This window comes from Mustela nivalis (assembly GCF_964662115.1).
Source record: "Mustela nivalis genome assembly, chromosome: 13".
Lineage (NCBI taxonomy): Eukaryota > Metazoa > Chordata > Mammalia > Carnivora > Mustelidae > Mustela > Mustela nivalis.
Genome location: NC_139032.1, coordinates 4,376,865 through 4,404,261, shown reverse-complemented (window position 1 = coordinate 4,404,261; position 27,397 = coordinate 4,376,865). Strand labels below are relative to the sequence as shown.

At 51.8% G+C, this 27,397-nt stretch overlaps 2 protein-coding genes across 3 annotated transcripts in view; both read right to left on the bottom strand.

Moving 5' to 3' along the window:
• The window catches only part of IPPK (inositol-pentakisphosphate 2-kinase), a 400,388-nt gene that overhangs the window by 66,138 nt on the left and 306,853 nt on the right, over positions 1-27,397 (bottom strand). The gene's annotated exons all lie outside the window — the stretch shown is intronic.
• Positions 12,464-27,397, bottom strand: part of BICD2 (BICD cargo adaptor 2) — a 42,579-nt gene continuing 27,645 nt past the window's right edge. Inside the window, exons 2-8 of one of the 2 annotated variants that reach the window (XM_082694303.1) lie at positions 26,879-27,091; positions 21,358-21,510; positions 19,424-19,858; positions 17,960-18,967; positions 17,713-17,864; positions 16,239-16,449; positions 12,464-14,566 (exon numbers count right to left, since the gene is read on the bottom strand). In XM_082694303.1, the coding sequence (XP_082550429.1) occupies positions 14,561-14,566; positions 16,239-16,449; positions 17,713-17,864; positions 17,960-18,967; positions 19,424-19,858; positions 21,358-21,510; positions 26,879-27,091 (2,178 nt within the window). In that variant the 3' untranslated portion in view covers positions 12,464-14,560. Of the gene's footprint in view, positions 16,450-17,712; positions 17,865-17,959; positions 18,968-19,423; positions 19,859-21,357; positions 21,511-26,878; positions 27,092-27,397 lie in introns of both variants that reach the window. The other variant, XM_082694304.1, reaches the window with a different exon arrangement.

Below are 27,397 nucleotides of genomic sequence, written 5' to 3'. Positions count from 1 at the left end.
TAAGCCTTTGTCTCTGCCTCTCAGAGTCCCCAGCACAGACCCTGCCTGCTTATTCCTTTCTTGTATGAGAGTTGGCTATGTCCATTATTCTTGCCCATAACTGAGAGCCTGCGGTGGGATCACCCCTGTGAGACACCATGCACACTTGGGGTGGCAAGGCATGGGTGTATACATGCATGCTCACGGCCAAACCCAGATTTTGGTTTCATTCATTCACTCATTGATACATTCATTGGACAGGCACCTACTGGGTGCTGGGCATGGGGGGCACCATAGAGGCAGTGAGGATGGGAAGTTACCTTCCAATGAAGGTGAAGAAAGGATGGGTTCATGTGCAGAGACGAAAGTCCTGTTACTTCGGTGGTGAGCACAGGGTGTAGGGAGGAGTCCCTGAATGCAGAGCTTCATGTGGGCCCACCTGGGACAGAGAGGTCAAGGCCCCAAGCCTGGGAAGGCATTTGGAATTCTTCAGCCGGCCTGGAGAGGAGACACTCAGGCACACTTTCCTTGCTATCATGTGGCACTTGGGGGGGGTGATATTCCATGCTGAAGTACATGATCTCTGACTCTGTGCAGCCCCGTGTCACCTGAGCAGGGAGGAGCACTGGGGTGGGGACCCAGGCCCTCTTTTATGAAAGCAGAAGGGACTTTAGTTCACTCAGCAGGCAGTGGTGCAATCACATGCTGGTTTGGGGGGACTATCCAGCATAAAGTAAACCCTTGCCTCCAACCCAGATCTTAGTGTGATGAGGCCAAACCACACACACGCCTTTGGATGGCTCCAAGGCAAGACCTCACCTGTGACTGTGCAGCCTGATGAGTCTCTATCCTGCTCCATTGATCCATCAGTCATTTTTGTGCCAGTACGATACTGCTTTGATTACTATAGCTTTGCAGTATATCTCAAGTCTGGGATTGTGCTAGCTCCAGCGTTGTTCTTTTTCTCAAGATTGCTTTGGCTATTCAGGGTCTTCAGTGGATCCATACAAAATTTAGGATTATTTGTTCTAGTTCTCTGAAAAATGCTGTTGGTATTTTGATAGGGATTGTACAGAATCTGTAGGTACTATTAGGTAGTATGGGCACATTAACAATATTCTTTCAATCCACCGCATGGACCATCTCTCCATTTGTTTGTGTCATCTTCAATTTTTAAAAAATATTTTATTCATTTATTTAGAAGAGAGAGAGAGTGTGTGTGCTCCTGCATAAGCAGGGGTGGGAGTGGGGAAGGGCAGAGGGCAAAGCAGAATCCATTGAGCAGGGAGCCTGACACAGGGCTCAATCCCAGGACCCAGAGATCATGACCTGAGCCAAAAGCAGAGCCTTAACCAAATGAGCTACCCAGGTCCCCCATTCAATTCTTTCCTCATCAGTGTTTTATAGTTTTCAGAGTAAAAGTCTTTCATCTCCTTGGTTAAGTTTATTCCCAGGTTTTTTTTTTTTTTTTTTTTGGTGCAATTGTAAACAAAATTGTTGTCACAATCTCTCTGCTACTTTGTCATTAGTGTATAAAAATGCAATCAACTTCTGTGCAGTAATTTTGTACCCTGCAACCTTATGGATTCACTTATTACTTCTAATAGTTTTTTAGTAGAATCTTTAGGGTTTTTTGTTTTTCCTTTAAGTATGCTGCATGTCCAACGTGGGGCTTGAACTCATGACCCTGGGATCATGCTCTACCTACCGAGCCAGCCAGGGACCCCAGAGTTTTCTATATATACTATCATATAATACTATCATGTAAATAGGAAAAGTCTTACTTTTTTCTTACCATTTGGATGCTTTTAAAATTTTTTTTTAGTTTCAGTGTTCCAAGATTCATTGTTTGGTGCTACACCCACTGCTCCATGCAATACATGCCCTCCTTAATGCCATTTCTTTCTTTTTCTTGTCTGATTGCTGTGGCTAGGACTAACAGTACCAATGTTGAATAAAAGTGGTGAGAGTGGGTATCTTTGCCTTGTTCTTAATCTTAGAAGAAAAGCTTTCATCTTTTCACCGCTGAGTATGATGTCAGCAGTGGGTTTTTCATATATGACCTATTACCTTGAGGTAGGTTCTAAACCCACTTTATTGAGTTTTTATCATGAACGGATGTTGAATTTTGTCAAATGCTTTTTTTGCAACTATTGAGATGGCCATGATTTTTATTTTTTAACTCCATGTATTGCACTGATTTGCAAGTATTAAACCACACTTACATCCCCAGAATAAATCCCACTTTTAATGTAGAGTTGAACACAGTTTGTGAACACTTTGTGGAGGATTTTTGCATCTATGTATGTGATATTAGCCTGTAGTTTTCTTTTTTGCAGTGTTTTTGACTGGTTTTGGTATCAGGGTAATGCTGGTCTTGTAGAATGTATTTGGAGGCATTCCTTCCTCTTCCATTTTTTGGAATAGTTTGAGAACTCTGCTTTAAATATTTGGTAGAATTCACATATGAATCCAGCTTGTCCTGCACTTTTGTTTGTTGGGAGGTTTTTGTTTTTGTTTTTGTTTTTAAGATTTTATTTATTTGTCAGAGAGAGAGTACACACAAGCAGGCAGAGTGACAGGCAGAGGCAGTGAGGGGAAGCAGGCTCCCTGCTGAGCAAGGAGCCTGATTCGAGACTCGACCCCAGGACCCTGGGATCATGACCTGAGCCAAAGGCAGAGGTCCAACCCACTGAGTCACCCAGGCGTCCCTGTTGGGAGTTTTTGATAACTGATTCAATTTCATTAGCAGCAACTGGTCTGTTCATATTTTGTATTTCTTCCTAAGTCAGTTTTCGAAGATTATGTTTCCCAGAATTTATCCATTTCTTTTAGGTTGTCCAATTTGTTGGCACATAATTTTCCACAGTAGTCTTATATAATCCATTGTGTTTCTGTGATATAGGTTGTTACTTCACTTCACTTCAGTTTGAGTCCTCTTTTTTCCTTGATGGGTCTTGCTAAAGGTTTATCAAGATTGTTTACCTTTTCAAAGAACCAGCTCTTGGTTTCATTGATTTTTTTCTATTGTTTTTTGGTTTGGGATTTTTTTGGTCTCTATTTCATCTTTTCTGCGGACTTTGGGCTTTGTTATTCTAGTTCTTTTAAGTATAAGATTAGATTGTTCACTTGAGATTTTTCTTTTTTCTTGAGGTGGACCTGTGTAACTAAAAATTTCACTCTTAGAATTGCTTTACCTGTAACCCAATGATTCAGGACCATTGTGTTCTAATTTTCATTTGTTTGCATGTTATGTTTTGTTTCCTCTTTGACTTCCTCATTGACCCACTGATTGTTAAGTATCATGTTTTCCTGTTGTTGAGTTTTAATTGCTTGTATGCTTTGGATAACAGCCCTTTACCAGTATTTTCTCCAAGGCTGGAGCTTATCTTCTAATTCTCTTAACCATGTCTTTAGCAAAGCAGAAGTTTTTAATTTTAATGAAGTTCAGCTTATCAATTATTTCTTACATGGACTGTGCCTTTGATATTGTATCTAAAAAGTCATTGACATATCCAGAGTCATAGATCTCCTTTTATGTTACTTTGCAGGAGCTTTATGGTTTCATGCTTTACATTTAAGCCTACGACCCATTTTGAGTTAATTTTTGTAAATGGTGTAACATCTGTCTCTACATTCATTTTTTTTCAGGTGGTTGTCCTGTTTTCCAACACCGCATGTTGAGAAGACTGTATTATCTCCATTGAATTACCTTTTTTCCTTTGTCAAAGATCAGCTCATTATATTTATGTGCGTCTATTTTGGGGCTATGTAGCTTCATTGATCTAATCTGTCTGTTTGCCAGTACCACACTATTTCAATTACTGTTGCTTTATTAGGAAGTGCAGAAATCAGGTATTCCCTCTTATTTTATTTTCTGGAAAAGACTGTAGTGAACTGATACAAGTTCTTCTTAAATTTTTGGTAGAATTTACCAGTGAAACCATCCTGGTCTTGACTGTTTTGGAAAGTTGTTAATTATTGGCTCAGTATCTTTAATAAATACAAGCCAATTCAAATTGTTAGTTTCTTCTTGTGTGAGTTTGGGCAGATTGATTGCATCTTTCAAGGAATCGGTCTTCTTAATCTAGAGTATCAAATAGACAACGGGTCAAAAAAAAAATAGACGTAAAAAAAAATAGACATGTCCACCTCACTTACGTTATCAAATAAAGTTGTTTGTAGTATTCCTTTATTGTCCTTTTACCCACCTGTAGTGATGCCCTTTCATTTCTAATAATAATTTCTAATAATTTTTCATTTCATTTCTAATGTCTAATATTTCAAGTTGTGTTTTCTCTCTTTTCTTAGTCTCATTAGAGACTTATGTATTTTAGTATTTTTTCAAATTACCAGATTTTGATTTCATTAATTTTTCTGTCAATTCCTATTTCCAGTCTCCTTGATTGCTGCTCTAGTTTTTTCTTCTGCTTACTTTGGACTTACTCTTGAGAATTTCTAAAGTCTACTCCCTTAGCAAATTTCAAGTATACAATATGTTAACTCTAGTTATCACGCTGTACATGATGTCCCCAGGATGTATTTATCTTACAACCACAGGTTTGTACTTGTCGATCACTTTTACCCATGTTCCCTGCTCCCTCATCCTTGCCAACCATCTAATCTAATCTCTTTACGAGTCTGGATTTTTAAGATTCCACAAATGCGTGAGATCATACAGTGTTTGTCTTGCCCTGCTTTATTTCACTTGGCATAACACCCTCAGGGTCCATCCATGTGGTCACAAATGGCAGGATTTCCTTTTTTTAATTGAGGAATAATATTCCATTATATGTATGCATTTACATATTTTAAATATTCAAAAATTTTAATTCCACCATAATTAACACACATTAGTTTCAAGTGTACAATATAGTGGTTCAACAGTTTCATGTATTACTCCGTGCTCATTCTAACTGTGCTCTTACTCTCCTCCACCTACTTCACTCATTCCTCCCACCCACCTTCCCTCTTGCAACCACGCTTGTTCTCTGTATTTGAGAGTCTGTTTTTTTGTTTTTCTTTGTTCATTTGTTTCTCAAAGTCCACATGAGTGAAATCATACAGTATTTTTCTTTCCCTGACCTTACTTCACTTAGCATTACACCTTCTAGATCTATCCGTGTTGTTGCAAATGGCCAAGATTTCATTCTTCCTATGGCTGAACAAACATTCCATTGTATACATACCAGATTTTGTTATCCACTCATCGATCTATGGGCACTCAGGCTGTTTTCATGTGTCTATTGTAAATGATGTTTCAATTAACATGGGAATATAGGTTTCTTTTTGAAACACTGATTTCATGATCTTTGGATATACACCGAGAAGTGAAATTGCTGGATATTGTAGTTGTCTTTTAAAATATTTTATTTATTTATCTGACAGAGACAGAGCACAAACAGTGTAAGCAGCAGGCAGAGGGAGAGGGAGAGGCAGCCCCCCATTTCCCCCTGCTGAGCAAGAAGCCCAACGCAGGACTCGATCCCAGGACTCTGGGATCATGACCTGAGCCAAAGGCAGATGCTTAACTGACTGAGCCACCCTTTTTAAAAAAATTTTTTTAAATTAATTTTTAATTTTTAAAGGAACTTTCACACTGTTTTCCACAGTGGCTGCACAAGTCTACATTCCTTTTTTTTTTTTTTTTTTTCAGAGGTAGAGGCTTTAACCCACTGAGCCACCCAGGCGCCCCGCAAGTCTACATTCCTACACAGTGACAGAGATTCCTTTTTCTCCACATCCTCACCAACACTTGTTCTCTTTTGGTTTTTTTGACAATAGCCATTCCAACATGTGTAGTTGAAATTTCACTGTGGTTTTAATTTGCATTTCTCTAATGATTAATGATGTTGAGAATTTTTTTCATGTAACCTGGTGGCCATTTTAGTATCTTCTTCGGGGAAAAAAAAAATGTCTATTCAAGTTTTTAAACTATCATTTAAATTGGATTATTAGTGGGTTTTTATTTTAATGCACTGTAAGAATCCCTTACATATTTTGAATATTAAACCTGCATCAGATACATGGTTTATAAATATTTCTTCCCGTTTCATAGGTTGCCTTTTCATTTTGCTGTTTCTTTTGCTGTGCAGAAGCTTTTAGTTTGATGTAGTACTGCTTGTTTTTTCTTTTTATTTTTTGTGCTTTTGATGTCCTGTCCAAAAATGTGTTTCCAAGACCAATGTCAAGAAGCTTTCCCCTTGTGTTTTCTTCTACAAATTTTATAACTTTAGGTTTTACATTTAAATTTTAGATTATTGACTTTAGATTTTTTCTAGTTATATGCATCCAATGCTAGTAATGTCCAGCTAAGCAGATTTCACTGCATCTCACAAATTTTGATGTTTTATTTTCATTTGCATTTCATTCAAAACATTTAAAAATTTGAGATTTCTTCCTTGGTTTACATATTGTTTAGAAGTTTTTTTTTTTTTTAAATCTTGCTTTAGTCCATTTATGCTGCTATACTAAAATTAAGTTTTAATGAGGGGATTTCACCTGGTCAAGTAAAAACATTTTTTGAGTATAGTACCCTTAAAGAGATTTCCTTGTTTAAAAAAAAAAAAATACCATAGACCTGGGTGCTTCACAACAATAGAAACTTATTCCTGGGGCGCCTGGATGGCTCAGTGGGTTAAGCCTCTGCCTTCTGCTTGGGTCAGTCTCAGGGTCCTAGGATCCAGCCCCGCATCAGGCTCTCTGCTCAGCAGAGAGCCTGCTTCCCCCTCTCTCTCTGCCTGCCTCTATGCCGATTTGTGATCTCTGTCAAATACATAAATAAATTTTCTTTTAAAGTGCTAAACCGGGCACTCACGGTGTTTATTTAAAAAAAAAAAAAAAAAAAAAGGAAGAACAACAATAGAAACTTATTCCTGATAGTTCTGAAGACTGTGAAGTCCAAGGTTGGGAAGGGATAGCAGATTCAGGGTCTGTTGAGAGCCCACTTTTTGCTGTGTCCTCAGCAAAAAAGGGAGCTCTGTGGGCCCTCTTTCATACAGCACCAATCTGATCCATCAGTACTCTACCCTCATGACATTCTCACCTCTCAAAGGCCCTACCTTCCAATATCGTCACGTTCAGGATTAAGTTTCAGCGTATGAATTCTGGAGGACATACACATTCATTACACTGAAAATCCTCATGTTTTGGGGGATTTTCCAGCTATCTTTTGTTATTGAATCTAGTTAAATTGTGTTTTGTTCTGAGCGCACACATTGCATGATTTCTATTCTTTTAAATGTGTTAATATGTTCTGGGGAGCAGAGTGTGGTTGATCTTGTTACATGCTCCATGCGAGCTGCAGAAGGATGTTGGCTGGATGTTGAAAGATGAAGCTGTCTACTGTTGCCAACTATATGCAGTTGACTGAGAGAGCTGTCAAGTCCAACTGTGTCCTTACTGATTTTCTGCCTGTTGGATCTGTCCATTTCTGGGAACGGGGTGTTCAAATCTCCAACTATGACAGTGGATTCCTCAAGTTCTCCCTGCAAATCACCAGCTTTTGTATCACATGGTCGGACACCATCGTTAGGGGACTACACGTTGAGGATGGTTCTAGTCTTGGAGAACTGATCCCTTTGTCCTTATATAAGATCTGTCTTTATCCTTGTTAACTTTCTGTGCTCTGACGTTTGTCCAAAGATTAATACAGCTACGCCCACTTTCTTTGGATTAGTGTTAGGATGGCATGTCTTTCTCCATTCTTTTGCTGTTGATTTATGTGTGTCTGTATAATTAAAATGGGCTTCTTGAAGTGCCTGGGTGGCTCAGTGTCTACCTTCTGCTCAGGTCATGATCCCAAAGTCCTGGGATCGAGCCCCACAACAGGTTCCCTGCTCTGCAGGAAGTCTGCTTCTCCCTCTGCTCCTTACCCAACTCACTAATAAATAAAATCTTAATAAAGTAAAATAAAACAACATGGGTTTCTTGCAGACAACATACAGTGAGTTCTTTACTGACCCACTCCAACAGCCTATCTTTTAATCGGTGTATTTAGGCCACTTTTAAAGTAATCACTGCCCTTGTTCCTTGTTCTGATTTTTGTCTTCTTTCTTACCCTATCAGTTATGCTTTTTTATTTTTTAATTTTTATTTATTTATTTATTTTAAGATTTATTTGACAGAAAGAGTGATCACAGGTAGGCAGAGAGGCAGGCAGAGCGGGGGAAGCAGGCTCTCTGCTGAGCAGAGATGGTGTGGGGCTCGATCCCAGGACCCTGGGATCATGACCTGAGCCGAAGGCAGAGGCTTAACCCACTGAGCCACGCAGGTGCCCCAGTTATGCTTTTTTAAAACCTTTTTTGGTCACTGCCGAACAGTTTGCAAAATATATTTACAATTACTGCAAGTGCACTTCAGTTTTTATTTTTTGAGGAGGGGAGCGGGGAGAGGGAGAATGAATCTTCAACAGGTTCCACACCCAGCATGAAGCCTGACGCCAGGCTTTATCTCACAACCCTGAGATCGTGACCGGAGCCGAAATCCAGAGCTGCATGGTTAACCAAGTGAGCCACCCAGGCGTCCTTATGCAAGTCCACTTTCAAATAACACCATGGCCCTTCTCAATTAGTTCAAGCACCTTATAGTAACAAAATATTCCTAATTCTTATCTCCTGTCCCTTGTATCATGGCTGTCTTTCACCTCACACATATGCTGTCATCTTCAAAAACATTACTCTTATTTGGAGCAAACTGACTAGATTAACTCTCTCCCTTCTCTAACAGTCGTCCTTTCTTTATGCAGAACCGATTTCAGACCTATGTGATTCTCCCTCTCTCTGGAAAACGTGTGCATCTGTTGCAAGGCAGGCAAACCGGCAACGAACTCCCTCAATTTTCTCTCAGCAAGTCTTTATTTTCCGATGATAATTCACAGGATACACAATTATAGCTCGGTCTTTTCCCCTCTCTAACCAGCTTAAAGATTTCCTACCGCTCTGTCCTTGCATGTTTTCTAAGTCAGATGTAAATCTTATCTTTCACTCACTAGATGTAAAACCCTCCCCCAACCCCCAAACTCTCTGGGGTTTTTTAAAGGTTCTTTTTTTTTTTTTTTAAAGATTTTATTTATTTGACAGACAGAGATCACAAGTAGGCAGAGAGGGGGAAGCAGGCTCCCCGCTGAGCAGAGACGGTGTGGGGCTTGATCCCAGGGTCCTGGGATCATGCCCTGAGCCGAAGGCAGAGGCTTTACCCCAGGCACCGCTAGAGGTTCTTTACATACGACTCTCTGCAGTTTGAGTGTCACACGCCGCGGTGCAATTTTATTTTGGAATTTGTCCTCCTTCCTGTTCTCTGAGCTTGGATCTGCGACAATTTGGGAAAACTCTGTCACGGTCATTTCAAGTATCGCTTCTTTTCCTCTCTCTTTTCCTGCCGGTGTCCCCCTGGGCTTATGCTACACCTTTTGTTGTTGTCCCAGAGTTATCTCTCTTTTTTTTTCCATTCTTTTTTCCCTCTTTGCTGTTCAGTTCGGACATTCCTACTGACATTACCTGAGGCTCAGCAATTCTTCAGGTGTGTCCCATCTATTAAGGAGCTCATCAAAGGCTTTCTTCATTACTGTCACAGTGGTTTATTTCTGGAATTTTAAGAATCATTTCACCTCTCTGCTTGTATTACCCATCTGTCTCTACATGGTGTCTACTTTTTCCATTACTGCCCTCAATAGTAGTCAAAGTTATTTTAAGTTCCTGGTCTGATACTTCCAACATTTCTGCTGTATCTGATACTTACGTGTCTTTTCAGTGTTTGGTTTTTGGGGTTTTTTTCCCCTTTGATTTTATTATGCTTTAAGTTTTTGTTGAAAGCCAGACCATGATGTACTGGAGAAAGGGAACCACAGTAAATGGGAATTAGTAATATACCGGTAAGGTGCAGAGCGAGGAAGCACACTACAGACCTACAACTAGGTCTGGGACCAGAGCACTGTGCCTCTAGGCTCTGAACTCAAGGGCTTCGCAGGCTTCTTCTCGCCCCTCCAGGTAGCGAAGTACGGCCAGAGGGACTGGAGTTGGGTATTTCCCTTCCCCGGGTCTCTTAGGCCTTGGCAAAAGAGTTCGTCCTGAGAGGAGGGCTGGTTAAAACCAGAATACTCTGGAATATTTAAAAATGGCTCCTTTCCCCCTTCCGCACTGGACAGAAGCCTGCGGGGACTCTTCTCCGGGATCTACAGCGAGACTCCCGTAGAGCTGCTGGAGGCAAACTCACCTAAGTGTGAGGGTCCCCTACGCCTGGGCCCTCCCGGAGTCTCCACTGCCCTGGGCCTTCAGCAATCTGCCAATGACAGTTCAGGTTTTCCTGCCCAGCTTATAACTGCTCTGGTAGGTTCTAATTCTCTGTATGTGTCTCGTGCCCTGTGACCTCACTTCTCTGCCGGATCCAAGAAGGAAGGTTGGTTTTCCAGTTTGTTCAGCTTCTAACTTGTTAGGACAAAGTGATGACTTCCAAACTCCCTACAAGCTGGACCAGTGAACTAGAGGTTCTGCTGGAAGACTTTTGAGGACTGATACCATTTCTCATTATGTCTCTAGGATTGTTTCCCCTGAAGTTTTTGTACTTGGTGGGACTGAAGTGGCTTGCCAATTCATTAAGGTTACCTAGTGTTTTAGCAGTGTTGTATCTTACAACCCTTTTTATTCATGTCAGGTTTGTCAATCTGTCCATCTTTTCTAGGAATTAACTTTTGTTTTCATTGATCTTTTTCTGTTGATTGTCCTATTTCACTCGGCTCAGTTCTCTTTACTATTTCCTTCTGTCTGCTGCGCTCAGGTTTGGATTCTCTCATTTCTTGGTGTATAAATGTTCATAGGACTTTATTGTTATCCTCTGTATTTCTGTCAAGTCAGAAGTGATTCCCCATCTTCATTTCTGATTTTTAGTAGTGTCTTTTTTCATAGTGTAAAGGTCTGTCATTTTGCTGATCTTTCCAAAGAAACAACTTCAGGTTTTGTTGATTTTTCTCCATTTTTCCCCATGGAAAAGAGGGCAGTTCAACCAAAGGTCTATCTTAAAGCTGGCGTTGTTGTTTCCGACTTCGGGAACCTATCAGGAGCTGGGGTGAAAACCACTGCAGGTAGATGGAATCAGAGGACATTATGCTAAGTGAAATAAGTCAATCAGAAAAAGACAATTATCATAGGATCTGACAGGAGGAATTTGAGAAACAAGACAGAGGATCATAGGGGAACAAGGAAAAATGAAACAAGATGAAACCAGAGAGGGAGACAAACCACAGAGACTCAATCTCAGGAAACAAGCTGCAGGTCGCTAGAGTGGAAGGGGGTGATAGAGAGGGCGGCTGGGTGGTGGACACTGGGGAGGCTGCGTGTGGTGGTGAGGGCTGTGCACTGTGTAAGACTGATGATGAACCACAGACCTGTACACTGTATATTAATTTAAAAACACACACAACACTGCAGGGAGATGGAGGAGGTGGGAATGGAGACGCACAGAGACACACCCTCTTAGAAAGGAAAGCCAAGCACGCGGCCTTCCATGGCCAGCTGACCCCCCACGCCCCCCTATCAAGAGACTGCCACTCCATCCCTGAAACGAAGAACCATGTGCGCACAAACCCAGAGCATGCTGTGAGGCAGAGAAGGCCTCAGCATCTGTGCTTGGGAGTCAAACACCCCAAATGACAGGACTGGGCCAGAGCCACGATGCCCGCCACACAAGTGGCAGCCAAGGGCTGGATGGCACCTGCCCTGCCCGGCCCACTGCCAGCATCCCCTGCTCAAGGGTCCTGGTGGGGCAGCATGGGCCAGCAGGGGAGGAAGAGTCCTTTTAGCTACTGAATTAGAAAAATGAGTCTCTTTCAAAAGAGGTTTCAAGCTGAACACGGGTTCCAGCAGCTGCTACACAAGCCAGATGGGACCATGAGAGGAAGGGGCCCTGCAGACCACAAGGCAAGAGGAGACTGTGGGTAGAGGGAGGTGTCCTGGGACGAGGCCAGGGCAGTGAGACCCTGGCCTCAGACAGCGACCTGAGGTCTGGGCAGTCGCTTGGGCCTGACTGAGGCTGTCAGACGAATGCTGCCGAAGTGTCCCCACGACGCCCTGTCCCCTCAGCCAGAATCTGCCCCTAAGCTCACAGCAGGACAAGCTCAGCGTTCCTCATAGGCATTCCTACAGGTGAACATGGCTACGCATCCCTGAGTTCACAGACCAAGAGTCTGGACAGCAAAGGACCCCACATTATCCAAATCTCTGCTTCCTGAGAGAGGACAGTGTGAAGGCGATGTGCTCTCGCTGCCACACCGCTGGGGCTCGGGACACCTGAGGGCCATTGCCAGAGGCAACCCACACCTCCCCTCCTGCCCGAACCTCCGGAAACGGGCCCCAGGCTGTGTCCCACTTCCTCCCACCAGCAGTCACAGATAGGCTGGTTTTGTTGTTTTAGGCACTGGAGTTACGATGCATTGCTGGCCCCAAAGTCACCTGGAGCCGAGGGTCCGAGCAGCCACAGAGAACAAGTCTTGTGCTTTTGTATTATTCTTTATTTATTGGTCCTACCAATGTGACCCTTACCAGGCCCCCTGTTCCTATGTGCACTGGCTTTGCAGACACTCCTGCCGTTCACCCACGTCCCGAGTTGAGAGCGACTGCTCCGTCCTAGTCCTTTTCCAGGCTCTGCCTTATTTCCTCAGAATCTGAAGGCATTTTTTGTTTGTTTGTTAGGGTCTGTGTAAAGATTCCTTGGCAGGAAAACATGCATATGATCTTAAAATAAAGACAACATTTCTGACACTAAGGTAATGCACAGAAAAAAAATACAGTACTCAGACATCATTGCAAATAAATACCCCATACAGATGAAGTCATCGTAAATGTAACATTGTTTCTTATGAACCAACACTGTAATAGAAGGTAAAAATAGGGGTCCCTATAACTAGGAATAAGAAATGCTTATTCCAGGAAACAGAATTCTTTTATTCTTGCTACTTAAATATTATTATAATTTGTCCTTTATTTTGGAGAAGGGAAGACACTTTCTTCCTCTGTGAGTACCAATTTCACCGTAAGCGCAGCCTCACTCAGCAAACCCGACAGGACACAGCCCTGGGTTGCTGAGGAGCTATACCGAGTTCTGTTTCCTGAAATGAACAGTGATTAGTTACACCAAGCCAGAGAACATAGAACGTCTCTTCCTCACAGCTGCGGAGAGTACTACGGCTCGCCCCAGCGCACGGCGCCGACAGCGCTGGCGCCCCTGCCTCCTGCTCTTCGCAAACGTGGCATGCTGTTCGCACCGCCTGCTTAGCTTGTCCCCCAGGTCCATTTGGTTCCCAAAGCACACTCGATGCGTGTGTGTTCACGTTCCTTCTCTCAGCCCCTGAATTTGCAAGGATCTGCACGGTGAAGAATCACTGACTAACAGAATTTCGCACAATTGCTGTTTTCTTTCCCTCGATGAAGATGCCCAGGCTCAGGCACGAAGGTGTGCGCCCGTTCACACCTCTTGGTCCACCCTGGCCTGCAACACTCCCAACCAGCTCTTTGCTATCCATGTCAGAGCCGAAACTACGCTGGGACACCTCCCTTAACTGATGAAGGCACTACTGGCAATGATTACTAACAAAAAGGTGTTGAAATAGAACACCCTAAAAATCGACGACTGTAGGATTTTCTAAGTGTACCACAATTTGGCACAACAACCAGAGTAACAAAACAATTCCAATTTGGAATTTCACTGGAACAGTTGTATAAAATTCTGTTAATCAGTCATGCTTCACAATGTCCCAAAACCCAGAAGATTCTGGAATTTGTAGGTAATACTACTCACTCAATAATTTATCTTTTTGTTTTCAAGTGCCTATTACTGTTTAACCAGAGCAAAGGTCAAGTTTTCTTCTTGTTACATTGAACTATTCCTAAGAATAATAATAATACAATATGAAAAACCCCAGAATTGGAATACCCTGGATTTCTTAATGAACATGGCATTTAAAATCTGTAATTTCAAACATGAACCATAATGCCGTGTTAACATAAAAGGCTGCTGAACCACAGCGCGGACACGTATCGCTGAGCTCCTTGCCGGGTCGAGGCCTCCATCTAAACAGTCTAGAGCTACATGCTAGGAAAACACATCCATGCCACGTGCTGATGTCAGATCAACACGGCGGGAGCTAAGACGGAGCACTACAGGACCACGAGACAGACCACGGCATCTGAGACCGTCTCTATGGGAGGGATTAAGGAAGCAAATATAATATCAAAATATCAAAAGTGCACAGGTTGATCGGATAAAAAAAGGGCGTCTGTAGCAGGGAGCCCCGGTGCTGAGTGTTTCTAGCGGGTTTCTAAGCAAGCCTGGTGGCCGCTGTCCGAGCGGGTTCTTCAGCGCTGCACAGAGGCCTTCCAGGCAGCAGCTGGCGGCATTCTCAACATTAAAGCTTTTTTCTCTCTGCCATTAAACACTCAGGGAATACTAACTTGGAAAGAACTGCAGTGGCATATCCAAACACGTTTCTAAGTGGACTTTTAGGCTGCCCTTCCTTCCTCGGCGTGGGCCCGCGGGAGGGGGAGGGGCTGCAGTGTGACAGGGCCGCGGCCGAGTCCTCCCGGCAGCTACTCTACAGCTGGAAACGGGAGAAAACAAGACAGCGTTAGAACCAGCACCGCTCAGATGACCGCCGCCCGGGCTGGGGCAGGACGTGGTGCGTTAGTCGGCGGCAGAGAAGACCTGCGTGTGTTAGGAGGCGCCGCCAGCCCCACTGGCTCAGGGAGCGCCTGCAAGCAGGAGAGCAGCGGCAAGAAGCGGCGGGCGGGCCGGCGGGCGGCCAGGGCCCCGGGAGACCTGCCTGCAGAGGGAGCGGCCCGGCCCCTCTTCGGCTGGGAGAGGGATCCGAGACCCAACAGCTCATCAGCAAAGCAGCCTGGTACTCGGGACTGGCACGGCCGGGCCCGCCACCCCCCTACTCTGGTTGTCTGCCAAGCCCACCGCGGTCTGTGCAGTGCCTGGAGTCTGCTGGGGACCGAGATGCGCCTGGGAAAGGAGGCGAGAGCTGTATCGGGGCAACACAAACCCCCCTGGGCATGGAGAGATCAGGCAAGGAACCCTTCAGGGAAAAGACAGAAGCCTCGGGTCCTGCAGCCCCCAGGGAAACAGGAAGAGAAATACTGCAAAGGAACGTGGGACCTCAGGTGGCCGTGGACGCCAGCGCTGGGAACGGAGAGTCCTACAGCTGCCTATGCTGCCCGTGCCCACACCTGCAACTGCACTGATGAGGGGGACGCACCACCTGCGTGCGGAACAGGCCCCGGGCATGCGGGGCTCCTCTCCACACTGGGCTGGGCTCTGGCTACAGAGTGGGAGTCCCTTGTCCCAGCCCATCCACTGGAGGTTTCTAGAGCCCTGCTCTGGGGGTGTGTGATGATGAGCAGAGGCTGCAGAAACCTGCCACGAAGGCTGGCACACCCTAAGTACAAAACAATGGGCTTCCTGTGAGAACAGGGTTTGGCCAGGCACTTACGAAGTTTTTCTCAAGGAAAAACCCCAGGCCTTGGGCCTACCAATATGTCACCTCACAGGCCACCAGACGGGTGTGCAGATCTCAGAAGAGAGGCTGAGCTCTGGACCTCGCGAGCATGAGCTGTGCCCTGTGCATGCACGTGCCCAGACTGGAGGACGCAGGAGTCGGGGCTACTGTTTCTCTGGGCTTGGGGAGGGAACTGTGTCCTGAATGTGCTGTGCAGTGAGATGCCGCATAAACCACAAAGGAATTCTGTGAACTGTGCCAAGCTTGGCGCGGCCCCTGACGCTGCGCCTGGCACCGGGCCGGACCCGCTAACGCCGCTGCATTAGACACGTGCGGAGAACATGCAAGTTTCAATTCGGGTTCTGCTCCCCCTCCTCACCCCTGGCAGGGGCCAACGGCACACAGACGGCCACATGTGTGCTAGGACACATCACTCGGACCCCCCCGACACCCCCTCCCCCACCAGGAGAGCAGCTGCTGTGAAGGGTGAGAACAGACACAAAGCTCACAGGGTCCAGGTGGAACAGCACGCCGCCTCGGCCACATCCTTCCCTCTGTGCATTAGTCACGGTTAAGACCAGCCTAGCACCGCGGTCCCACTGCTGCTGGGTTAGTGGAGGTGAAGCGGACAGGTGACGTGCGGCAGGGTAGCTGCAGCGGCGGCCCCGTGGCCCTAATCGCAGTAAATGTTATACTTCTCGCCACAGACCACCTGGGTGGTGAGCCCGGTGCCCTCGGCCCTGTCGCTGGCACAGGCACAGGTGTGACTTACGCTCGGGGTGCCCGGCTTGGCCTTGGAGGCGGCCTTGGCGCGGCCCCGCCGGGTCTGCTCGTGGTCCAGCTCGAGCAGCTCCAGCCGCTGGGTGAGCGCCAGCTTCTGCTGGATGGCCATGCGCAGCAGGGAGTTGAGAGTCTTCTTCTCGTCCTCCGCGGCCGCCAGCTGCCGCTGCATCTCGTCCAGCTGTGTGATGTACTCGTCACACCTGTGGGGGCGCCAGAGGCGAGAGCGTGGCTGCAGCGGCTGCAGAGCACCCCGCAGCGCACACGCAGTGGAGGACCCACCCAGAGCGCAGAGGGCAAGGGGACTCAGCCGCGGGCTGCAAGGACGCGCCTGCCTCTCAGAGGTTCGGCTTCCTCTAGGAAGGGCTCCCCAGCTGGTTTTCAGTAACGGGAGATGGCAGCTGCTCTGCGAACTTCCAGAAGGCTAAGGGGCACCCAGCCCTCACAGGTAAACCCAGAGGCAGGACCTGCCTTGTTTCCGGATCACTGTGCACAGTAGGTGCTGAGTTAAGTCACCAGATGACCCACCAGAGTCTGGGAAAAGCACATATAAATGTGACCCTTCTTGCCATCTCCTTACCTGGGACCTATGTCCCCTCTCTCCATGGAGCTGGGAGAGAAACACCCACTGCAGGTCTGTCCCTGAGGGAAGCAGTGGTGGGCAGGCCCATCCCTCACTCCCCCTGCCATGGCCCTCCCTCTTGCAATTCTGTGATCTCAGCTGCATTTGAGATGCCAAGTTGTTAAATGAAACTGATTACAAAACCGAGAGTCACCATGTCACCCACACGGTGAGAGACTGACTGTGGGGTCCTTTCCAAGGTCTTTGACCAGGAGGACAGGGAGCCTTCAGGGAAGCCTGGAACTTTCTTTCCTCATCTCTGCACCCTCCTATAGCACGAAGAGCAACAGGCCTTGATTTGGGTTCCAACCCCCTCTAACCATAGCCTTAGCCTCCCCAGCTTAAGGAGGACCTGCCTGGACCATCATGGGCCCGTCCCATCCCCGGTGCCTGCCCAAGACCAGCCCCTGTGGGTGGTGCAAACACCCAAAAGCAGGGCCCTGAGCAGCCTCCTGCTCTGACTTCTGGGGGAGGTGGATGGGTGCCTATGTCCACAGCTGGCTGCCCTCCCCAGCTTAATCCCTGGCCAGCAGGTCAGATGGGGCACCCCAGGACGTCACTGCCAGGCAGGGACACTTCCTTGTGAATCTACAAACTTCCTGCGGAGTACTGGGGAGCTAACTATACTCGGTATCAGCCTCAGCCCGCACCCCCTTTTGACCTCGTGCCTCCAGCCCAGCCTCTGGGCCCTGGTCTCTCAGCCTCTGCCGCCAGCCCCGTCCTCTTGCGAGGGGAGTGTAGACGGCACCGCAGGTGACAACCCTGTGGGCCTTCAGCAGGTGCAGGGGTGGAGCCCCCCGCAGGGCCTGACCCCGGGCCCCCTGGCAGGAGCCGTGGCAAGTACCTGGTGGCGAACATGGCGCGCAAGGAGGAGAAGGTGGCCGCATCCTCCTTGAGGGCCTTCAGCTCGTTGCGCAGCTTCATCATGGTCTCGGTCACCATGGCCTTCTCGTTCTCGTACTTGCTCTTCAGATTGGCCAGGGCCACCTCAGCTGTCTGGGGGTCAGAAACACGAAGGGCAGGGGCTTGAGAAACACGGGTCCCTGCCGGAGGCCCAGGGAGGGAGGAGCCCCGCCCGCCCAGCCGCACACCTGCTTGTTGGCCTTGAGCACGGTGCGCAGCGTGGTGATCTGCTCCCGCTTGGTGCTCAGCAGGGACTTCAACTTAAGAATCTCCTCCATGAGCGCCTCCCGGTCCTTATCTGCAGCGGGGCCCAGCTCCTGGGAGGCCAGGCGCTGCCGCGACAGCTCTGTGGTGCGGTCCACGGCCGCTTGCAGGTGCCTGATCTGGTCGCGGATGATGGCGATCAGGTTGTAGATGTTCATGGGCTCCCGTCGCGGGTCACTCAGGGGCGAGGGCAGAGAGGGGCTGGGCGAGGGGCTGCTGTCCCCCGCGCCACCCTCTGTGGCAGGAGGCCCTTTGGGCAGGACGGGTGAGCGGCGCCCGCGGGCCTCGGGGCTGCAGCGGCCGGCGCCGGCCGGGCCCTCTCGGTAGTAGTCCAGCACGACGCGGGTGGGCGTCTCGTTGTTACACATGCACACGTGATGGTAGAGGTTGGCCAGCTCCTCGCTGAAGGTCACCAGCTCGTCCTGGGCCACGCTCAGGCTGCCCTGTGTCTCACCCGCAACATCACTCACCTTCTTCAGCTCGGCCTGCAGCCGGGCCAGCAGCTCGCGGTCCTGGCGGCCGGCCTTCTCCAGCAGGGAGACCTTCTCTGTGAGGGCCTGGCTCTCGGCCTCGTGCTGGCCCTTCTCCTCTGCGTACCGGGCCTCACCGGCCTCATGCTCACTGCGCAGGGCTTTCAGCTGCTCGCGGAGCTCACCCGCCTCCGCCAGGGCCACACGGTACTTGCAAGCCAGGATCTCAGGCCCATTGATGTCCACCTCGTAGTAGTCGCCGTCCTCGTGGCTGTCACGCTCCTTCTCGCTGTCCAGGGCCGTCCGCCGCTCCTTGCCGGCCTGCAGGCGCCGCAGGGCGGTGAGGTTCTCTGTGAGGCGGCTCACCTCCTCGTGCTGCTCCGACAGGGCTCCCCGCGCCTGCTCCAGCTGCTTCTGCGTGTCCTGCAGTGTGGTCAGCAGGCCCACCTTCTCCCGCTCCATCTGCAAGAGCACAGGAGGCCCGTCAGCAGCCCGCAGGACCCCCAGGACAGACCCAGTGATGACCCCGCCTGTGCCACAGCAATCGCCCTGCAGGTCTCTGTGACGTGGGCAATGCGGGTGCCATGTGTGGAGCCCTGAGGGGCCCTCCCAGCCTGGAAGCATGCGGAGCTGAGACGGCCCTCCCTGGAGATGTGTGCCAGCCAGGGGCGGGCCACGGTGCGGACGCCAGGAGACCGGACATGATGCAGCGTGGGAGGCTGCACGTGGGCCCGTGAAAGGGCGTGAGGGAACCCAGGAACGCTGGACAGGGCCCAAACTGCCACCTCATCGCCAGGACCTCCTCCTCAGGGCACCTCCCCTGCAACTCTGCACTGTCACTACAGCAACGACGGGGCCTTTACAGTAAACACCAGTGAGAGGGGACGCGCGCACCCCCAAGGCCCCGGCCGCCCGCACCTGCATCAGCTGCTGCTTCAGCTTCTGGATCTCGGAGATGTTGAGCTCGCTGAGGAGGTCGGACACCAGGCTGGGGGAGGGGGGGGCGAGGCCGTCCTTGGAGGGCGTGGAGGTCCTGTTGTCTGGGGGCAGCTTGGCCAGGCCGCCATGCTCGAAGCCGTTGGCCAGGGCCTCGGTGTCGTCGCTGAGCTTGAGGCCGTCCAGGGAGACGTGCAGGTGGCTGGTGTAGAGGGAGTCGTTGATGCTCATGTAGTGGGACAGCTCCTTGCGCAGGCTGAGCTTCTGCTCGCGCTCTGTCTTCAGGGTCTCCAGCGCCTCCTCCAGCTGCCGCTCCGAGATCTCCTTGAGCCTGATGGCATCCTCCAGCTGGCTGTTGAGGTACTCGGTCTCCTCCTCCAGACGCTTGATCTCATGCTTGAGGCCTTCAAACTCCACCTGGAAAGACAGGGACGCTGTCCTGTGCCCATACGAGGGGGACATACCGGCGTGTGGCCACCGCAGCAAGGGCTGCTGGACGCTGGGGGCTCTGGGTCCCATCTGGGTCCCATGCACCTGCTGCTGGCAGAGCCGGAGACACGACCGGACCCGGAACACATGCATCCCTGCTGCATGCGGGTCGGGTTACTGGCTGGAAATTCCAGAGCTACTTCACGAACATGAATAGTTGGTTAAATATTCTAAGAAACCTAAAACACGCTATCAATGCCCATGCAAGGACCATCACTTCTAATCCTCTCTGCAAGCAAAAGCACGAGTACTGCCACAGAGGAAGGACATGCCGCAGCACGCCTGGCCCCCAGACCTGGAGGCACCCCAGTGGGAGCAGCAGACAATCCGGTCACACGGACTGAAGCCGTGTCTGCGGGCGGACAAGGGAGGTTCCTGCAGAGGAGGCTACAGGGAATTTTTTTTTTTTTAAGGTTTTATTTATTCATTAGACAGATAGAGATCACAAGTAGGCAGAGAGGCAGGCAGAGAGGTAGAAGTAGGCTCCCTGCTGAGCAGAGAGCCCGATGTGGGGCTCGATCCCAGGACCCTGGGATCATGACCTGAGCCGAAGGCAGAGGCTTTAACCCACTGAGCCACCCAGGCGCCCCAGAGGCTACAGGGAATTTCTGAAAGTATTTACCATTCTGTTATATTGGTGCAAGAAATGAAGAACACAACCCGGGGGCAGGGAGGCTGGGGAGGGAACTGGACTCCACCATCTGCCTCAGGTTCCTTGTCTCAGGACACTTGTGCATGACCACTGATGTGCAGTGTCACAGCAGGCCTGCTGTTGACATACACACGTGAACCCAGGCCTTCCCACGCAAGATTCAAACATCCAGGGCGCTGAGCTTTGGGGTTGCTGAGAAAAGGTCCCCCAGCCCCACCCTGCAGAGCTGTAGTGCCTGGAGAGGTTGGCAGATGTAGGCCTTCAGGGATCTCACGTGGGTGTTCTGTTACCAGTGGAGGTGACCCTCCTGACCCCATCACAGCCTGAGGTGACCCTACCTGTTGTTGGGGTTATCTGAGTGCAGAGATAAGAGTTCGGACCTCTCCCTACTGCTCCTCAGTGCCCATCATTCTACCTGGGGGGCTACTAGGGCCCGGGACCACACACAGACAGAGGAGCAGGCAAACTGCTGTGGGAGAGAGGGGCCTGGACACCCCGCCTCCTGGGGTTCGGGTGTCTCCTCTCCATCACCTTCTGTATTTTTGTCCCACTTTTGCTGACTGGGACACCTTGGCCAGGCCAGCAGTCAGCCAATACTACAGGCAGAGACCTCATTCTCATGGTCCAGGAGAAGCCAGGTCCTGACCCCACACCCCTTAGTCCACAGCAATGTGCTGTGTGGCCCTGGGCTTGGCAATGGAAAAGAAGGCAGGGAACCGCCTGCAGACCACAGACCCGCGAAGCGAGGGGCAGGGGCTGCAGCCCGGACACTTGCCTGGTTCTGCCTGAGCACAGACACCTGCTTCTGCAGGCTGATGTTCTCCTCCTCCAGCTCCGAGTAGTCCTGCAGCAGGCGGGCCTCTCGGAACTTATACTCCTTGATGTCATCCCGCAGGCGGCCACGCTGCGTCTCCACGTTCTGGTTGATCTGCCAAGAGGAAGGTGAGTGTGGGCAGCTGGCCACAGCTGGTCCCACTGGCGCTGGCAGCCACGTAGCTGTGCCAGGACCTGGCTGGGTCCCTTGACCTCAGTCCCTGTGACATTCTGGGCTGTCCTGTATGTGATAGGACATTTCGTAGTTCCGTCCCACACTGTGACAACTAGAATGGTCTCCAGACGTCGCTGACATCCCTGGGGGCAGAAATGATCCCTAGACAAACTACCTCCCACCTGTCCCATGTCCACACCCCAGGCGGCATCTTGTTCCTCGGGCCGGCGCCGCCCCCGGGCCTCCCCTTTGCCTTCGCTCCTCGCGAACCGGCCTCTCCACCGTGCTGGGGCTTTGTAGACAAGACCCCAAGACTCCACGCAGGCACGTGCGTGCCAGCAACGCCGGATGGGTAAGATGAAACAGGACCAGAGAGCAAGAAGGAAAACGTGAAAGCAACAGACAGGGGGAGTCATCCGGTGTCAAGCACCTGACAACTCACTACATGAGTCTCCGGCAAAGTGACCCGAGGCGGTGGCCAAGAGCGACACCAGAACGAACACACAGCACGGGACAGGCTGAAGAAAAGCAAGACTCACCCAGAAAGCAAAACTCCTGTTGAACAGGCAAAAATATGCAAAATGATACGGTCCAAGCGGCAACGTGAGAAAACACTGTCACTCACTGGAGGCAGCGGGGAATCCCCACACAAGCTCCGCGCTCGCACAGCCCTTGGCTGCTGCCCTTGTTAACTGTCAGGGTTAACGTCTGTGGCAACGTGGCGAGGCCCCCACATCCACGCACTTGGGCAAACGCCCGTCCAGACGCCACCACGCTAGATACAGGTCAGAGCGGCGTCTGATCAGCACACTCTGAGAGAAGCAGAGCACCCTCCACGACGGGCCTCCTCCCATCGGTTCCAAGCCCCAAAGAAAGATTAGAATGCTCTGGAAAGAGGAATTTTGCCTCCAGACCCCTCAGACTCCAGCTGTAACCTCAGCCCTTCCCTGGGTGTCCAGGCACTGGCCCACCACCCTCACTCACCTGAGCTAAATCCTTACACGAAGCCAACCCTCTCCCCTGCTGTGCGGCGCTGGAGAGCCTCCTACCGCCACAGTCACGGACTCGTTAGAACCGTGACCGTGGGCCTGCCACGTCCACATGGCTACAGCATGCCGGGTGCTCCCCACTTGTGGCTCAGCCCACCCCGGCCTGCCGCACCTGCTCAGACCACCTGTCTGCTCCGTGGGGGTGGACACAGGAGGTGGCACGGGGAGCACAGTCCCGAGCAAGATCCGCTCCTCTTCTTCCGCACAGGCTTTACTTAAAGCTCAATAACCACCTTCAAAACCCAAGGGCCCTGAGGTGGACAGAAACAGTAGATGGTGGCCGGGAGGAGGGGGTGCACAGGCCAGCCTGGGCTCCCAGACCCTCCGAGCCCCAAATCCTGAACTCCAGACTGCACGTGCAGGCCCTGGTGCACTGAAGGCACACACAGCCTGTGTCCTTGACTGACACAGAACTCCGTGGAACGTGCACGCGCCGCCGGTTCCGTCTGCTCCAGGCAGCACGGTCACCCCTGCCCAGAATTCCTCACTTCCCATGAACACCAGGCACATGCCTGCTCTGCGTCTCCAGAAATGCCCTGCCTACCCCGCCCTCTCTCACCTGGGATACAAGAGGTGCCCAAACACACGTGATATGACCTGACACGGCCACCACTCGGGATGGAAGCCAGAGCCGGAACCCCGCAGCTACCTACCCTCTAGACTGCAGAAAGAGACACGAGGGGTAGCTCCCCCCACAGCCAGGACAACCTTCCCAACTCAGGGTGATGGGCCCACAGGGAGCCGCATCCCATCTTGCTCTGTTGCTAAAAATGACAACACAGCCTCCCATCACAAGCACCTGGGCTGACAAAGGGCAGGGGGCCCCATGGGCGGAGAGGTCAGGGGCGCCAAGCTCACAGATTGGCCCAGGACGCATGCGGCAGGTGAGGGCACCGTCTGGGAACGCTACAGGATCCAGATGCCTGCAGCAGACACAGCACCTCTGCCCAGCACACACCCAACTCTGAGGGCTCCGACGAGCTCCAACTGGCCACCACGTGCTTTGGTTTTCCCCAAAGTAAGCATCTTTTCCCAGACAGCCTGTCGATGGCGGCCTTATGATGGGCACAGGCAGTAAACACGTGACCCTCTGCCCCGACGGTACAGGCCGGCTGGAGAAGGTGGACGCGTGGGTTCCTCAGGTTCCTCATCAGCAAACCCTCTCCATGCCCCTCAGTGCCCCCAGCCTGTCAGCATGCTCCCACCTCAGCCCCCAGGGGCCCTGAGGAGAACTTGGGAGCAGATACTCCCCTTCATTGAGGAAGCCCTGAGGAGGCCCATAGGGAATGACAGGCGGAACTTGCCCTGGACCAAACGGCTGTCCTCACACAGCCAGAGCAGCACCTTCAGGGCAGGAGGCACTGGTAGGTCAGGCCTTTGTCCTTCCAGCCAGGGCTGTCCACCCTCCCTGTCCACCCCAAGAAGGGAGGCACCCCAGGTGTGTGTGTGCATGTTGGGGGAGCGAGGGGTGGAGGGAGAGGAGGGGAGTCATGGCTGGGAGATGCCCTGCCTGGAAGGTTCCAGAGCAGTGGGGACGCCCTAGGTCCTGGGTCCTGCAGCCTGGGCCACAGCCGCAGGAGCTCCGGGTGGTGGGAGGAGGAGCCAGGAGTGAGAGGCAGGAAGGAGCATCAGGAGAGGGAACTGAGGAAGAAGCCTCACTTGGCCTGTGACAACCACACAAGCCGATCAGAGGGACACAAAGGGGTCTCACAGGTGGGGACTCTCTCCTGCAGGCGCTCAGCTGTACTTCCCTCTCCCTTCCCCCCAGTGGGTTCTAGGAAGGTGGTAAGCAATGACCCAGGCTGGACCTGCTGTCTTGGGGCAAACAGAGTCCTGTGATGAGCCCAGCCCTGCGGCTCCTGCCGCGACAGCAAGTGTCCACAGCTGTGTCATACGCACAGCAGCCGAGGCGCCTGTGAGACTGACACCTTACTGGAGTTCCTAGGAAGCCCCATGCCAACAGCCGCCGTCACCAGAAGGGCCAGCTCTAAAAGGGGGTAGGCTGGGGTGGCAGGTGGGCCTGCCTGCGACCAGAAGCCACCTTCTCCCGGCTGGGCAGGGCCCCCTGAAGTGCCGGGGCAGGTTAAGTGTTCTCCGCGTGTAACAGCAGAGGCCAAGGCTCGGGTGAGCTTGCCCTGTGCAGGCTGTCCAGGAGACACCTGCCTCTCCACAGACAAGCCTTGCCCAACTGACCTCATCTCCTGGAGGGCTGCTGCACATCGTACCCTGCTCCCCAGGAGGACGAGCACTTCCCATGGGACCCATTCCCTCAAGACCCACACAGGCCTCCCGGTCCTCCTCCTGTGTGGGGCTCCACCTCTGTGGCCTCTTCAACATACCCACGTCCCCTCCTCTTGCCTCTAGGCTATCTGCCCATGTGACAGTCCCCCCATCTCCCAGACCCTGGGCTGGGGGCCACCCCACGCTGAAGACCCACCTGGCGCCTGACAAGGCTGCTCCTGCCCCTAGCACCCGTCTGTGCTAGATGCCTCACCTTGTGACCAGACGCCTTGCTTCCTTCCAGCGGGCTCTGGGCGGCCCAACACCACCACAGCGGCAATCAAGCCTTTCCTGGCTTCTGCCCTGGGTGACAGGGAGCACAGATGTCTGCTGCGACAACTCTGTCCTTTATTCTGCGGCCCTAGACACATGGGGTCCACCAGGGCAGCAAGGACAGGGCCTGCCACGACAAAGAGATGACCTGGCGGGGCGCCCCAGGGCAGATGAGGCTGACCCCTCACCAACCCAGTCCCACCTCTCAAGAGTAGCCCCCACCTCTCTGGAAGGCCTCGGTGTGTGCACGAGACTGGACTCTGCCTCTAGCCAGCTGTGGTCATGCCCAACTCCCCAGGACTCTGCTGCTTCCTATGCAAAAATGAGGCTCAAGGTCACGTCCCAGGACAGATGCTAGCTGGGCCCACCCACACAACAGCACAGAAGTCAGAGGTCAGGACCCCAGAGCTGCTCCTTGGTTTCGCCATCCATGAGACGAGCGAAGTACGTGGATGCCCACGGGCTCACCAAAAGGAGTTGTTCTGGGGCAGCTGAGGCTGTCCCATGAGCTAAGCACATCTGTTATACAGGTCACATGACAGAGGCTATTGGATGCCCCTGGAAAGTCGACACTGGGGGCTAGACACAAGCTGACTGTCTCGGGGGGTCTGGTCAAAGGACACACGGAGGGCAGCAAGCCCAGGCACCAGGAGGGACAGCTATCGTCACGGAAGGGGTGTCCCCTGGGGTGACCCTACACGACTTGCAGTGCATGTCCCACAAAAGCAGGTACGGGGCCGCACTTCTTGGGGACAGCGCTTGGTGTTGTGTTCCTGCGGTTCAGGCTCCTGAAGTGGGCCTGAGCCTCCCGGGCCAGCCTCTGGGAAGGGAGGAGACGCCACGTGCCCCCAGGATCAGCAGAAGAGTTCAGAACAGGGAACAGCCGGGGCTGGCGAGGGAGCGGGTCCTGGTCTGAGCAGGGAGTAGTGGGGCTGACGGGGCAAGAAGCAGGGCCTTGAGAGGAAGAGGCGGCTGAGGGTGCGTGGGGCGGGGTGGGCAGGCCTCCTCCTGAAGCACCAACAGGAAGAGCAGGAATCCCAGCCCCACCAAACCTGGTCTCACGAGGGACCAGCTGAGCTAATTTCCTAACGCACACAGCCAGGAGTCAGCGGGTCCCCAGGGTGTTCCAGACAGCCAGACAAGCCCTTCTGGAAGAGGAGGAGGGTGGAATGAGCCTGGCCAGCGGAGGGGCTGAGACGGCCTCAGTAATGTCAAACCCTGCTCCCATCCCAAGGCGGGTGACCCCGTGGGAGGAAGTGAGATCATGCACTCTGGCTCCACAACAGGATCCAAGCCAAGCTCCTCCCAGGCCCACAAGCCTTGGTGACCTCTGACCCCAACCAGGGGCAGTGACTGCTCCCCCTGCTGCCAGATCCTGGGCTCTGTCCCAGAGCTCGCGGGAGTCCCCTCCTGGATCCGCGGGACCCTGACTGCTCCATGCCCTCCCATGCGAAGCGTGAAACGGACAGCCATCCGTCCCTCTGGTCACCTGTCACCCCTGAAGGAAACAGAGGGCAGACAGTGGGTCTCCCGGCGGCCCAGAACAAGGCCCCCTGCCCTTCTGGATGAGAACCCGGGGGTCCTGAGGCCACGGCCAGGACTCGCTCACACGGGGTCGTGGCCACATGTGCTGGCCCTGTCGCTCGCCCACCCCATCATCGGTGGCACCAGACACTCGCCCCGACCCCACCAGGTGTGCCCGTCACCTCCTTCAGCTCCTGCGCCACGGACGCCAGGCGCTCGTTCTCCGACTGCGTGTTGGTGAGCACGTTCCGCAGCTGCTTCAGCTCGGTCTGCAGCTCCAGCACCTTGCGCACGTAGTACTGCTCCTTGGAGGCCGACTCCTGGATCAGACTCTCCTCCCGGCTCTCGCCGTCTGCCGCCACCTTCTTGTGGTTCGTGTGCGCCTGTCCAAATGCCTGTGCAGAGACCAGACGCTCGTAAGAGAGAGGTCGACGCTGGCCGGCCCTGTGGCAGGACACTCTGCTCACTCAAGTGCACACAAGCTGGACATCGGGGGAGGACGTGATGGGACATGGGGGCGGCTAGATGGGGGCCACTGGCCACTGGGGGGGTACTGGACACCTAAGGGCCACACAGGCTGCAGGTGGGGGTGACGGCGAAGAGGAGCTGGGAGGGGCTGATGGCCAAGGTGGGCCAGGCAGGGCAGGATGGACCCAGCACAGGGAGTGGCTGGGGGCCGAGAGAGACGAGGTGGAAATGGG